At 38.7% G+C, this 15,938-nt stretch overlaps 1 protein-coding gene across 1 annotated transcript in view; it reads left to right on the top strand.

Annotated features, from left to right (window-relative positions):
• THSD7B (thrombospondin type 1 domain containing 7B) overlaps positions 1-15,938 on the top strand; it is a 797,596-nt gene that overhangs the window by 746,126 nt on the left and 35,532 nt on the right. Inside the window, exons 18-20 of the mRNA XM_033111445.1 lie at positions 1,022-1,163; positions 2,935-3,050; positions 5,296-5,413. Coding sequence (XP_032967336.1) covers positions 1,022-1,163; positions 2,935-3,050; positions 5,296-5,413 — 376 coding nt within the window. The remainder of the gene's footprint in view (positions 1-1,021; positions 1,164-2,934; positions 3,051-5,295; positions 5,414-15,938) is intronic.

Below are 15,938 nucleotides of genomic sequence, written 5' to 3'. Positions count from 1 at the left end.
ATGCCCTCAAAGAGTGTATGTATAAAGGAAGGAGCCAGGATAACAAAGAATAATAATATTAAAAGGGCAGGTATAACATGTAAATGTATGTGTATGTATATACTCGTATGCTTAGAATCAAGTTCTGTAGAGTAATTCCTCAGCATGGGTGGAATGTTGCCCAGGAAAGAAGAGAAGAATTTATCATTATTAAAAGAAGACTGTCAATGATGAAGCCCCGATTAGTGTTCTGAGGAAGTGGAAGGATGGGTTGTAGGGCAGTTGAAAGGAAATTATTCCAGTTGGGGGAACTTGCAGGTCCGTTGTGGGCCGAGCAGGTGGAGGATATGTGGCAGGCAGGGTTACTTGGCTCAAGGGCATTAGATGAGTCAAGGCTGTGAGAGAACATGTGGACCCGCGGGTAAAATGATATTTGCAGGAGATCTTTGAAGCTCATATTTATACATTGATTTTGCTGAAAAAGCTATGACATGCAGTGGCTCATCCTCTTTGGATCAGAGGGCCTCTCAAATAAGAGGAAAGTTCTGGTATATTGGCAATATTGATTTCATAATTCTCTCTGTATACCTGTTTGTTCCAAGGTTTTGAAAATAATTTTCTCACTAAAAAAGATTCTCTGTGTGCTTATTTCTATTGGGCTAGACTATGAAGGCACAAGGATAGTGTCCTCATTTTTTCATTCATTTAAACATTTCAAAACTCATTGCTCTCTGCTACAGGGCAGATTGAGACTACAGAGTGCATTTAATTGATAAAAGTAGTCTCCATGTGCCTAGTTATACATGGAAGATAAAAATGTAGGCTTCACCCTAACATAGAAAAGAAAGTTGTCAGGTGAATAAAATAAAAACTCTTTACTTTGAATCACATAATGGTTTTATGTTCTAAATATTATGTTTAATACTCTCAATAGTCTCTTCCCTGTAGTCATCGTACATGCCCCTGCATGTATACAAATAATTGTAATTTGTCAGCTAAAGCTGGGTCCGTCCTTACTCTGCCTGCTTTTTGATTTTCATAGTCATGTGATCCCCACACAATGCAGAGAAGAACCCGCCATCTGCTGAGGTCCTCGCTGAGCTCAAGGACATGTGCTGAAGACTCCCAGGTGCGGCCTTGCCTCCTCAATGAAAATTGCTTCCAGTTCCAGTACAATCTGACAGGTAGGGTAGAAATCCACAGCCATGTTATTTCCCCTGAACGTCGGCTAATGGGAGAATGTTTGTGTGTTTTCATTCTCCAGATTAAGGACTGTTTGATTACGACTGTTTGAGGGTGCAGAGTACATTTCATTGATAAAAGTAGTCTCCATGTGCCTATCTCCATGGGAGATAAAAACAAGTAGAATATACATGAGTATATTGCATGAAAGGCTGAGGCCTTGACATTTCCAGTGTCCCTTTACAGAAAGAAATGCCCACTCTTGGCATGGAGATTCAGCAAGGCCCCCTGAAATCTCTGAAGTCAAAGATACTTGGCAAAGTTGCAGAATAAAGTTGAGTTAAGCCATGATGAACTGAAACAATAAAAATAAGTGGCAGGGGATAATTTACCATTGAGGAAAGAATGTAATCATTCTGTTAGAGAATTTAGCTGTTTCATGGCCTTTATTATTTCAAGAAAGTCAAGCTTCCGATGTACTTGTTCTGTGAGTCTCAGTAAGCCTGAATGCTAGGCCTGCCTGGCCAGGGATGTTTGAGGGGCTCCGGGGTTCACAACAGCCTCTTTATTCAGCCACTGCTCAGGATTTTCTGGGGCACCACAGTGCTCAATGTCTAAAACCAAAGATGGTTGGCTTGCATTGATTGATCTGCTGCCCGCCATTCCCTGCAGTAGCAGATATACATAATATCACAAAATGTGGGACCATGTTAAGTCTCAACGTTGAATTCAAGACTGACGACGAAACTGCCACACGCCTGCAGAGGCCAAACAATAATAGCATTTTCTGAAACAAATCCCCCACTGAGGTCCCAGTGGCACTGCTGAGATTTCTCATGTAGAAAACCTTGTAGGGAATTCTGTGGGGCTGTCTGATTGTTTCTGTAGGTGAAATATAACTTATTGTTTTTGTCCTTTTTCTTTAGTTAAAGTTGCTTCAGATCCTTGGTTTTCATAGCAACTTTTCAGAAATGCAATTAAATTTGCTTTACTGGAAGAGCACGTCTTTAAAACCTTGATTTTATTATACAAGGGTATTCGTATTAAACCCTTACTTAGATCATCTACCAAATATGAAGATTCTCCTTAAAAATGTTCTCATTGTATATGATCAAAGATCTTCCTTTTTACACACTCCAACAATAAGAATTTTTTAAGAAGTAGGTTAACTATGGGAGAATTTATTCTCACTGTCAGTTGTCTACTTTGTAATGCAACTAGCCAAATTTATAACACCTCTCATGAGAGAATATTTTGAGAAAATTAGAATTTTGGGGATAGTCTGTAGAGTTCTGAATACCTTGAGCTCTTTCCTTTCTGGGGTACCGCTCTTGGCTTCACTGTACCAAATGTCTAGATGATTATATTTATTCCTTGAAAACATTTTCAAGTTTGCATCAAAGACTAGCATCATTGCTAAGTTATTTTCTCCCTCAATTATCCCTAGAAAACAGATGATTCCAAATTGATTTTCCTTTGCCATCCTGGTTAATGTCTTTCCTTTTCTACCTAGTTAATTGTGAGGTGGTTTCTAACAAACATTTGGCTTTTTACCTTAAGAAAGCAAACTTAGGAGGGTAACTGACTCTTATTAATTTATGTGATGGTTTTTCGATAAAAGAATTACATGATGCTTTTTGAAGCTACCTGGAAATGATTCTAGGATTATATGCACAGTATCCTTCTCCACCAACGCAGATAATCAAAGGTTTATTGTATTTTGCTCAGATGGCCATAATTTTGAAACTCAGTATGGTGATTCTATGCCTGTAGAGTGGAGCACATGCCAGCTGAGTGAAAATGCGACCTGTGGGCAAGGTGTCAGGACCCGTCTTCTGAGCTGTGTGCGCAGTGACGGCAAACCAGTTGGCATGGACCAATGTGAGCAGGTAATGTGTTTATATTTGTATCTCACACTTAAGGCTTTGTTTTTCTTAGTATTGGTCCGCAACCTCCACAATGCTTGATACAGGCCCTGTTTCTTCTCATCACAACTTAGGTTCAGTTAAAGTAATTTGTACTAGTATAGTATAGTATAGTTATCGCTCACTAGTTTGAATCTAGTCAAAATGACTGGGAAAGGTCATTTTGAGCTGACAAAATGGGTTCATTAACATAATATATTTTATTTATGACTTTTAAGAGCTTATTTAGATGTTCTTGCTGGCTGACAAACTTGATATCCGGTGACTTGAATATTTAGATACGATTCCTCGTATTGGGCAGGTGATTCATTTGCATATGTGATAATATCTCTTGCATATAACATGAATGCTGACAATTGATATTAGAATACTCTGCCAATTTGATATTTGATTGGTAGGTAATTAGTACTGTTGTATTTTTCTTCTCAAATTAAGTTAAAACGCCTCCCTACCAAGTTTCATATTAGTGGGTTCTGAAGTTTTGCAATTTTATTGCCCCTTTTTTCCCCGTGAAAAATTATATGGAGTTTGGACAAAAACTATTCCAAATAAGTTGGCATTTCTTTCCCAATGTATAAATGAAAAGCACTATGGGGACAATTTAATAGAAATACATATGACCACATGCTGTCACACTAAAGAATCACTAGACAAGGTTTGAAATAAATTGAAAATCCAGGGCCTGTTAACTCAGTTTACCACAGAAACTATTTTAACAAACTTGCAAAATAAAAATTGTCCCATTTTTCCTAACATAAGTAGAGCCCACAAATGGAAATTAAAATCAAAACAAAACCTTTCTCACCTATCCTGGTTTAACAGAATTAAGTATTATATCACCACATGCTCTGTAAACCAGCAGTATAGCCACAGACCAACACCAACTCTGAGACCTCACCGTCTGAAGTTGGATGTCCCATTTGGTGAAATCCAAAACTGGCTAATATAGGCCAGAGTTCTGTCTATCAAGTGTCAGTGATTTATTTTAACACTTTATTTCATTTTATCTACCTTTCAAGATGTTGCCTGCTTCAAGAAAAATGAACAATGTACAGCAGCTCCAAATAAGTGAAAATCTTGCATTTGGTGTACATAATAAATCTTTTCTTCTGATACAAAGAAAGATATAAACTATTCATTAATAGAAACATCAGTATCTCTGCTCTCTAAATGCCATATATGTCCAACCAAAAAAAGGATATCAGTTTAAAGAAGTGTGAAATTATTAACCCATTTTGAACAGATCATAGAACCCATATGGTAATGTCCATTTTGGCCACTTGTCAAATAAGCATGCTATAATCACTCATTTTAACTTGTTGTGGACATTGCTAACATTTAAGATGTGTTGAAGGTCAAAGATTTCCTATATAAGCACACAGTGTGTGATTCTTAAAGCAGAATTTTTCATTATTCTTTCTGTGTTTCTTAGATAATTTATTCCTTTACTAAGACCTCTTCTACCTTGATCATTACAATTTGTAGATTTTGCCTAGATGCAGGTTTCAGAGAGGACAAGAGGAAAATAAACTGTACCATCAACTTTGCTTATGATTAACTGGGATTATGTTTTTAGCATAATTGGTCTTTATTATGAACTTTAGATGGGTTGTTGATTTGGGTTTTATTCAGATTTATTTTTCAGCCTAGCTAGCTATTAGTTTTATTATTATTATTATTATTATTTTATTTTTATTATTATTTTTTTAAGAAGGGCGCATCTCATAATGGCCCATGCAGGGATCGAACCAGCAACCTTGGTATTATCAGCACCATGATCTAACCAACTGAGCTAACAGGCCACCCCACAAGCTGTTAGTTTTGATTTCTTTATGTGCCATTGGCCCTCCCAGAAGTGCAAGGTGCCTGAATTTAGCACTGTGCTATCCTCCTGGGTCCTTGCTGGCTGAGTGACAGAACAGATCTCTTTGTCACGTAACCACCTGTTTTCCCAGTACCCTAATTAGAGGTCTATTCCAACATTTATAAAAAGAAATTTGAGCCGACAAAGTGTGATTTTGTGAAATAAGAACGACCATTTTCTATGATTGCCACCAATTTATGTAAGGAAGGATATTTTTCCCCACAAAAATGTGGAAAGATTATCATCATTGAATAAACGGTAGTTTTTCCCCCATAAAAGGATAGTGAGTTGTTTTGATGTGTATATGACTTCTCCAGTAAAATCCTCTTTCATTTCCATCTGCAGCGTAACTTGGAGAAGCCCCAGAGAATGAGCGTTCACTGCCTGGTGGAATGTGTGGTCAACTGTCAGCTCTCAGGATGGACAGCTTGGACAGAATGTTCACAGACTTGTGGCCATGGAGGTCTGTAGGTCCCCTCTGTTGTTCCCACTAAACATTGTAGTTTTTAAATACCTTTCAGTATGCTGTAGCTTGACAAATGGGCATTAAGCATTGTTGGCCAGCTGGAGGCAGCGTGAGGCTGACCCAGAAGAGAAGAGAAAGAACACTGCATCACAGAATCAGTCCTTTGTGCCACTTACCAAGAACTGACTTGGTCACTGTGGCCGACGCCAGAGGAGGTGCTGGCCCTGTGGGACAGTATTGATTCAAAAGGTCATAAGTTCAACACATCCAAAAAATGTTGGTCTCTGTGGTTTTTGGATTATATAAATAAAACTGGCTCGGGTGTCAGGTAAACAACCAAATCACAGTGACTTAACATTATAGACCAAGGACTAATTTCTAATTTTTCACTCACATAAAGGGTGGATTTTGGCTTCACAAAGTGAATCAGTGACACAGGTTGATAGATGCTCTACTTTAACATAACCAAGTTTCTCTGGAGGGTGACATCCATCTGGCTCTGTGGAAATTTTGAAGGACCAGATTGGAAATTGCATATATCTCTTCCATCTATATTCTGCTAGACAAAATTTAGTCCCATATCCCCAGCTCAATGCAAGGTGGTAGGGCAGGATATGTAGTTTCTGGATGAATAGTTACTTCTCAGCAACAGTATGGGGGAAAGGAAGTGTGCATCTTTGGTGAACAGATAGCAATCACTTCCCATGTTCCTGGTGGTGTCTCAGTGGGTAAGTAATGTATAATGGCAAGGAATGCAGAAGGGAACTGATACTGAGAAGCTAGGCAAATGGAAACATAGATGGCACTCCAGCTATCAGGCTCAAGTAGAGACCAAGATCTATATCCACATAAGAGTGCAACAAGAGCATAACAGGAAAGCACAGAGCTATGGTTTATGATAGGACTCTATTCCTGAACGGGAGTTACAATTGATCACAAGGTAAATGTCAAACATTTGGAGTAGGGACCCAGAGAGAAATCCTGTTATATGGCTAGGCACGAAGAAGGGGGAGAAAAGGGAAGAAGAATTCCAAGTTGGCTGAATCACGGAATCAGGGTCGGAGAAAGGATGGCAAGACCTGGATCTGATTACCAAACAAAGATATTTGGAAGCAGTTTTCTCGAAGTCCTGTGACTGGACCATTGACACTAGAATATTGGCTCATTTCTAAGCTATTCACAAATGAGTGTGCTGGGGTTGTTGATAATTCTCTGCTTTAGTTGAGATCGTCTGAGGAAATGAGGCAGGATGCAGCTTGGGAAGGGGTCTCATCTGTGAACTCTTCTGTAACATTCTGGGGAAGACAGAGCTGAAAACAGTAGCCAGGATATATATCAGGGAAATGCGGCTAAGGAAATTGAAAACTACTTCTGCAAAGAGCATCATTCAAAATGAAAATGTAGAAATCCCAATCTCTAATAAGAACATGTCATTTCCTATGCAATGGGAGCCTGAAAAGAAAACCAAATGGTAAGTCTTAGGACCAAGATTTTAATGAGTCCCCAAATTTTCTGATTGGAAGCATGGCATAGTTTCCAGTTGGGCATCCACTTTAAGGTTGGGTATATCTAGGTTCAAATAGCAGCTATTGAAGCAAATTACTTAATCTTTCTGAGTCTCAGCTTCTTTCTCTATAATATGAAATTCATGCACATATTAGAGGCATTGTTTTTGGTTTGAGAATTAAATGATGTACAATATATGAAGGTACCTAGCATAGTAACTGTTGACACATTATAGATGTTTAGTATAGGTTAATTTCCAGCTCCATCTTCCTTCCCACCAGTAGTAGAGAGGATTATAGGAGACTCCCTAGGTTCTGTTAAAGATTATTCCATAGACCCAGTCACTTTCATCTCTCACTCTCATATCTTATCCTTTTACCTCACTGAAAAGCTATGTGCTACAGTCATAGCCTAAGTGAAATTTTAAAAATGCAAATCTGGGAACAATTGTTTTCCTGTTGACTTAAGTCATTTATCAATTAATTTATCCATTAAGCAAATACCTATGTGCCGGTTACAGTTCAAAGTGTTGGGAATACAGCAGTGGAGGAAGAAAAGATAATTTCCCTGTTCTCATGGAGCTTACAAACTAGTTGAGAGAAAACAGAGTGTAAATAAAGAAGTAAATAGGTAATTGTGGGGACAGAGCCCCAAAAAGTAGTTTCCAGGCTCTCAGCCTCACATAGAAAGTTGCTGGCTCAGGTAGTAAATGGCCATCGACTGTGATCAAATGGCCATCAGCTGTGGCTAGTTGGCCGTCAGCTGTAACCAGTGAGCCATTGGGCACTAATATAACTGCCGTGGCTAGGCTAGCAAAAAAAGGGGGAGCTAGCAAGAAGATGGTGGCTGAGCCTGCAAGCGGCACAGTGAGGGTTGAGAATTGTGTGGCTCCTGGTTCCTGTGTCTCCAACCCAGCCGCCAGCGAGAGTATAGAGATATGACTCCCCTACTTATGGCTCTGTGGGTGTTCCTTTTTGGCCTAGCCATATCCTGCGTTTTTGTGTGGGGAGCGGGACTAGAGACCCCTCCTGACGCCCCGCACGACACATGGAGAAGTCGGCAGGATCCCCTGCACTACAGTAATATTGCACACTGATGAGTTGACTAAAGACATACAAATGAGAGGTGTTATTCACATTGGTGATGTCTTTCATCACACAACTGGCTCCTCTTCTGTGTAGTGACCCACCCTGGTTATCCCACAGCCAAAAACACTGCACTCTTTTCTGCATGGGCCTCTGCTGGGATGTGTGACTCTCACAATGTCAAGGGTAGCATGGAAAAGTAGAGAAAGGACGAAGTCCTGTATTGTCAGCATGATCAACAAAGAGCTGCATGATCCCACACATGCCTGCCTCTCTATCCTCGTCACCCTCCATGGTCCCGTTGGCCATCTGTGCCCCGATGTACCATATTTCAGTCACATCCTTCAGTGTGTACTTCTACCTTGGTACCTGTCCTCACATGGAACATCTCACCATCACTCCCACTACTGCCCTCACTACTTTCATCACGTATGAGTTGAATTTCAATGGTTGTCTCTCTAAGGAGCCAAAGACCCTGTTTGGGTTGTTCATGGGTGAATCCCCCAATTCCCATGAAGCACAGTACCTGGCACATTGGAGGAATTTCAGTTAGTATTTGTCATTGCACTGGTGGGTTTAGACCTTAGGGAAAAACTTGAAGGGGAAGAGCTTGCCAACAAAATCACAAGCCCAGAGGCAGCCAGCCCCTGCCAATGGCTGTTTCCCTTTTCCCCTAACTAAATACATAAATCTTAGGTACCATTACCCAAGAATGTGTTCAATACAAGGAGACAGAAAATCTGTTTGTTATTAATTTTGTCTGAAAGTCCTAATTGTGCCACTGTACCAAGTCATTGAAACATGATGGATCGCCATGTTTACGGTAACACACCACCTTTAAAAAGAAGCGTCCAAATTGTAAGTTTAATATTAAAACATCACTTTAATTTTTCAAGCAGTTCTGTTAGTGATGTAGACTCATCAGACCCTGTTTATCTACTGTAAAAACAAAAACAAAAACAAACAAACAAAAAACCTTCCAAATCTCAATTCCGCTATTGGAGAATTCTAAGCCATTCTAGTCTGAACTTAAATTCACCTTTTCTAATCCTTAGCATAACAAACAAAGAGAAACAAAGATTTTCCTAAGGAAAATCATTGTGTGAACTAAGGCACAGGGAAACTAGGGAAGGAAACCAAGTGCTTTATACAACTTGATTCTCAAGTAGTTAACATTTCCTTCCAAGAAGCACTTGGAAATCATCTAAAAGTATTCCCTGGCACAGACATATGCCACTAGTTATAAATCACCTCTAGTTAGTTTCTAATGGTCTAATAGGAGAACTTCTTGGGAATCCTTCCTTGACCCTTAGATATCTTGACCTCCCTAATTGTCAGATGTGATAGTGCCTTTTAAGGAATAGTCCATACTGGTGATCCCAATAGCTGACAAACACTCCAGTGCTCTGTTCTAAATATGTATGTATTCTATTTTTCATTTATTTATTCAACAAAGATTTATAAAGTCGACACCTATTATTCTGGCGCCTAATGGTGTCCTCTTTCAGTGTCAAAAGTGGCTTTGTGGAAAATAAATTATATGGTGACCCTGTATTTTGAGATCTGTAGGCAGGACTGTAGAAGAAATTTATTCATATATGTGACAAATACTCATTGAATGCTTTCCGAGAGCCAGGAGCTGAGGATATATACTGTGTATGGAACAGATAAGATCCCAGGGAAATAACGTCCTCTGACTTCATCAATTTAATATTCTAGTGGAAAATTAGATGGCGATGACGAGACAGAGAGATAGCAAATCAACAAGTAAACACAAAAATGACAGATGCTGCTGAGTGCTATGATGAAACAAAAATAGTTCATTTGATGGAGCATAATAAGTATCTTGCAGGGGAGTGAGGGATGGGGAAGGCAGGCTACCGAGGAGATGATATTTATGTGACAATTAAATGACAAGGTGCCATAACTTATCATTGTTGTTTTCTCTACTAGCTGCTCAGGGTTTCATCTCATAAGCATTTTTTGACTCCCTGTTGCATTCAAGGTTCTATGTTAGGACATACATACAAAAATGTAAAAATGAGTATGTCTAGTTATATTTATTTGTGCCCAACCTCAATCTTAAAAAACAAAACAAAAACAAAAGAAAAAAAAACAACAACAGAGCAGTAGAAAGAAAAACGGGATGCACGGCCTTCACAGTTTTAAGCACTTATTCTCAGGACTCTGCTGAGACAGCCTTTATGGACAGCCTTCACCCCTCATCAGTCCCCAAACTGCTCCCCAACTCCAACCTTCCAGCTCCAATTTCACAGCACCACTCTTCTCTCATCACCAACCACCTGGCAGATAGTAATGTGTCTCAAATGAGAGAATTCTGTATTTAAATTATGCCTTAATCCTCACACAGAACCACCGAAAAACAACATACAAATGATAATCCAAAGCAGAAATGTATGGCATAGATGAACTAGTTTCTTAAAAGAGACCAAACTGGAGAGCTGAAAAGGTTGGAAACTATCGTGGAGAAACCTCTGCAGCTTGTGTCTTCTAACACAGTGTGCCAGCAGCTGTCTTTTTGTACGAGTCACTTTCTTTTTTTCAACTGTTTGTGTGTGGCAATGGAGCAGAGACCACAAAAGGAGATAGTTGTATTGAGTCACATTCAATGGGCAAGCCAGTTTCCTGGGAGTCTGAGGAAAGCACCTGCAGCTCTCAGCCAACTTCACACGATTGTCTGTTTATGAATTCACTGGATTGTCAGGCGATACCTGGTGTGCTGGATATTCTGGATGCTTCCCCAGGAGCCACACTTTGCCATCAACCCCCCAGAACTATATTGATCTGAAGAGAAATTTTGAAATGAGTTCTTCCTTATTTTCCAAGTGTCTGGATTGTCTCTTTCATGTACACCTGATACGTGGCATATACTATACTTTCTAATTCTGTTAAAGATTTCAAGGTCAGAACTGTTTGAATCCAATTTATTTGACATTAGAGAGAGACTGATTCTAAGCTTCCACTAAGGAATCTTTTTAGATAGATTTCAAAGATCAAAGCTTTTAATAGAAGAGCTCAATATTTGGATTAGTCATATTCTTTGTTGAATTTTCATCAGTTCAGTGAAATGTAGAACTATCTAAATTTGGGATATCATAAATTATTCATAATTATTATTTACCCAATATCATTCTAAGAATGTTATTAACCCCAGACTATGACTTTTTCTTATTTCATAGTTTTTGATTCAATGTATATGAGATTGTAGTATTTTTCTATACTATGTAATCCAGCCTGCCTCTTATGATTCCCAGATGGCATATAATTTTACTGTCAACTCTAGCCCATAATGAAAAAATAATCTAGTATTAACTCCCAAACACCACAACTTTGAAATTTCCAGCTTTTCTTTTCTTTCTTATTTATTTATTTATTTATTTGCTTTTTTTTAGATTTCAAAGGCAAGCCAGTAACCTTTATCTTTTAGCCTCTATGTAAAATGTGATCAGTCTGGTGTTCTTGCTTGGGCACAGTCCAATAGTTATAACAGGACAAACTTATTTACCATATCAATTAATTAGTTCCTATGACAAGAATATAAGAAACGAAAAAGGTAGCGTAGGAAAAAAGAAAGTGGAGGTAAGAAACCAGAATGTCTGCGTTTCACAGCTGGCTTTTGCAATGGCAAGTTGGAGGACTTTGAGCTACTCTTTGCAGAACTCGCACTATTTTATTTTTTAAATCTGTAAAGTAATGAAATATTAGAATAATTACATTTTAATGTCTGTTGGTCAAAGACACAATTATTGATTCCAGGATTATTTTAGTAATGTTTTTACAAGAGCTCTAAGAGTATAAGCATAATTTTACAGGTGAGGTGAAAGGCAGTTAAGCAGCCTGCTTAAGGTCATGTGGTTTTAAGTTATAGAAGAAAGATTTCTTTGTTCTGCTATGCTCCTGTAGATTTGACATTTTGTACGTGTAAGTGTTGCTGTTACATGTAGGGGCCTGGGTTGGGTGCTACTAAATCCCTTTACAAAAATTCTAAGAATATGTAGGTATATTTAAGAATAAGGGGAGGAAATGGATGTCAGATTGGAACACAAAGGGTGTGCAGGGCTTTCAGAAGTCCCTCTGAATTATAAGCCTCCTAAACGTATACTTGTTTCATCATCAATAATATTGCATATTGTCTAGCCCACTTAATTGGAATATAGTCAGGGAGCCAATCTTACAGGTGGTCATGCATGATTCTAGTGGAGACAGTAGCTCCAGGATTGCCAAAATCACTCTCTCTGACCTTCTCATTTTGCATCCCATGGGGAGTGCCTCATCTGGGGGTATTTTTGCTGTATACAGATATCTACAGTTTTCTACCAAGTTTTGTTAGTTTTTAATGGGACTCAAATAAGTTGTTGAAATAAGAGGTTAGAGTATACACATTCATTCTACCACAGAGAATTCCGGAGCTCTTTATTTCCAAGCAAAACCGAATGTGCCTAATCTTACGCGCTTAGCAGACCTATCCCACTCCTGTGATACCATGGTCTATCTTGACCTTGAAAACTGTGGTCTTGTTACTTCCTTGCTTAGCTCACCTCACTCCCAATAGATGATCACGGTTGGGACTAGTCTATTTTATTCTGAAAAGTCTGTGGAATCTATATCTTGCCTAAACTGAGTGTTCTTTAAGATTAAAGCTATCTGGATGTCTGAGGCAATATTCAGATAAGCCAAGGAATCCCTCCACAGCAGAAACCGATGGAATGTAGCTCTGAATGAAGAAGCATTACTGCATCTTTCATCTCTAATAATGTGGAAGATCTGTCTTTATGTTGCAGATCAGGACCATAATTTTTCTCCACTTTGTTACATTAGAAAAGAGCCTTGATCCCAAATCTGTGTCCACCAGGGTGTATATGTAAAACAAATGTTGCACTTAAAATAAGCTTGGATAAAAATTACAGATGATATTGAAGAGAATAAAAAGTAAATATCCAGCATAAAGAGCTGCCTGAAATTAACTGAACAATTTTATATACGATCCATAACAACTTTCCCCTGCTTTCAGAAATTTACTCTGACAAGTACCCAAAAGCAAATACCGAGTTATCACAGAGAAAGGTGTTAGTGCCACACTTGGAAAATATGAAATGTACGACTTGGTAACACATTTATTGCAGAGGGTAGAACTAAGTGTACTTCTCAGACTTGTTCAAGTGGCCTAAGAATGACAGAGCATCTGATACCTGACTCTGACCAGATGAAATCGAGATCTGTTGGAAAGCACATGCTTTTGGAGTAAGACAAACCTGTGTTCCAATCCTTCTAGGTGTGTAATTTTGCAAATATTATTTAACTTTTCTGAGCTTAATTTTATCACACATGAAATAAGAACATTAATAACTGCCTGAAGCAGAGTCTGAGACGGGGATGCCTGTTGAAGTGATTTATGTGAGGGGCATGGGGAAAGCAGTTACTCTCAAGGGAAGGGGAGCAAAGAAATCAGAATAAGGAAAGGGAAAGACATAAGCAAGAAAAGACATATACTGTATCATCTCTATGTCATAGCACATTGTAGTCACTCAATTAACTTAGTTCCCCCTTCCATAATGAGGAATGCTTTCATAATAACAAAAGGTATTATATAGTAAATGTTCTTAACCAGAGACATACAAGCATGTAATTAAAATTAATAGACTGACATGACCAGCTATAAATGAGATTGTTGCTAATATCCCTTTGCTTCCTTTTCATTTATTTCATCATCTGTTAGTATTTTCTACAGACTAATATTAGGTAGAAGGTACCAAAAGCTTAAGAATAAATCCATAGGAGGAAATACGGTACTTAAAAGTGGAAACATTCATAACCTAATTTTCAGGTGCACATCAGGCAGGACCACCATCAACTTGAGGTTAGTGACATTGAACCCCATCCTTCGTGGTGTAAGTTCACCAACCACTTATAGACGTCAGCTCTGGAAGTCCAGTCCCTGCCTGCAAGTGTACATATGACTTAAAAATTCAACTCTTATTCAAAAGAAATAATGCCCAGGTAAAAAGCAAACCAGTAAGTAGTAATAATATTCAAGTAACAGGCCATAAGCTCAGTTACTTCAGACACTACTGTTATTGTATTTACATGTCTACGGTGCTTTGGAGTTTATAGGTATGTTCATGTAAATTGGTCAGATATTTTATTTAATGAACTATGTAAGGTTAAACAGGTATGTTCTTCTTTGCTCAATTAGTGTTGTATTTCCGTTTCCATTTTCCCCTACATACATACCTTACATTGTTTGCTGGGTCATATTTAAATTATCCAGATCTATCAAAACCATAATTGGAAGATAATTCAGTTGACCATGTGTCGAGGCCATAGAAGATCTGTGGTTTAAAGCATGCCTCTGTGACGGTGCATGGTGGCTGGCTGCTTGGATCTGAAAGTATGATCAGAACAAAGAGCCATTGCATGTGACTCCATTTCTTTTCATGAATGTAGAAGTGGACAAATATTTAACCAGCTTTTTTAGTGCTTAGAATTTCCCACATCCCCATTGTCAGCGAGGCCTCAGAATGAAGTCTGACTACTGCTGAGTTCAATGGAAGTGTGACCTGGGCCAATATGCTTCCAACCTACATGCAGCCTTAGACCTATTTATTGTCCTGTCTTTGAATTTGTTTGAGTGTGCGTGTGTGTGTGTGTGTGTGTGTGTGTGTGTGTTACAACTAGTATGGCTCACTGTTTTGTTTGTTTGTTTCTTTTTTTTCTGGAGGTCTTACCAGGCAATTCTTTTTCCTTTATTGCAAGCAATTATTACTAATGTAATAGTAAACCCAATATCAGTGTTGCTTGTAATGAGTTCCAAATATTTCCCACGGGAGGAGAGGAAAAGGCTCAGAGAGAATTTTTTGCTAGCAAACTTACCCTATCATAATTTGAGTTTTTATTAAATTGGAAAGATGTTTTGTAGGGAGTACTTTTCTGTCTTTTATAGCCTGAAGAGTAGATGAATAGAGAGTCAATTTCAGCTTCTACATTTCATTGGTATTGTTCATTAAGCAGACTGTCTACTGTTGAATTCAGTTTCCAAATAGATTTCTAGACGCATACACTATGCTTTTATTGAAAATCATAAGCCCAAACAAGAGGAGTCCAGACAGAGTGTCTGAGAAAATCTCCCACTGTCAGATTGGAAGCCTGAGGATGTGTATGGCGCAGCCTTCACTCTTAGTTTGATGGCAGAAGCAGTCCAGTCTAGAGTGTAAGGGGTTTGGTGGGTTGGGACCAGACTGAATCATTATGGATTTCATAGCTGTGTGCTTTTAGCATTGCAAGCCCAATAGAATACAGGTAGCATGCTTTATATACCCATTATAGGCTTGTTCCAGGGCCCATTCTAGGAATTGAAATGAAATAGTAGCTATTAAAATCAATGATTAAACTATTTAAAATCTTAACAAGCATCTACTACATTTTAGATAGCCTATAATGTGGTTATATGTGGTATTTTTTGATTCATATAACCAGTGTGAGATAAGTGCAAGGAGTCCTCACCCTCTCGGTATTCTTCACTTGAATCACCATAATTGTGAGTTCTGTCATAAGGAAAACCCCTCAAAATAGCAAATCACTCACTAATGAGCTGACCCCTTCGAAAGCCATCCCCTGGTCAACAAGCATCCTTCACTGATGCGCATGTGCTGTCATCGCATCAGGTGATTCTCGGTCATTCTCTAGCTGCAAATGGAACATGAACCACAACAAAGGAGCACAAAATGGGGCAATCCGTACACCAGAGATTAAAAGGTGTTCTTGAGAAAATTGGTGAAATGTGACTCAAGGCTACGATCAAAGTGACTCAAAGACACTGTGATCAAACCACGCGAGCCAGTCATGGATCTGTTATAGGGAGATCATAAAATTAGGTAATATCATCAGCAGCTGATATAGTCTTTGTCCTAATA

Source organism: Rhinolophus ferrumequinum, chromosome 8 (assembly GCF_004115265.2).
Source record: "Rhinolophus ferrumequinum isolate MPI-CBG mRhiFer1 chromosome 8, mRhiFer1_v1.p, whole genome shotgun sequence".
NCBI classification, from domain to species: domain Eukaryota; kingdom Metazoa; phylum Chordata; class Mammalia; order Chiroptera; family Rhinolophidae; genus Rhinolophus; species Rhinolophus ferrumequinum.
Note: the sequence above shows the minus strand (reverse complement) of the source record. Positions and strands in the feature narration are given on the sequence as shown.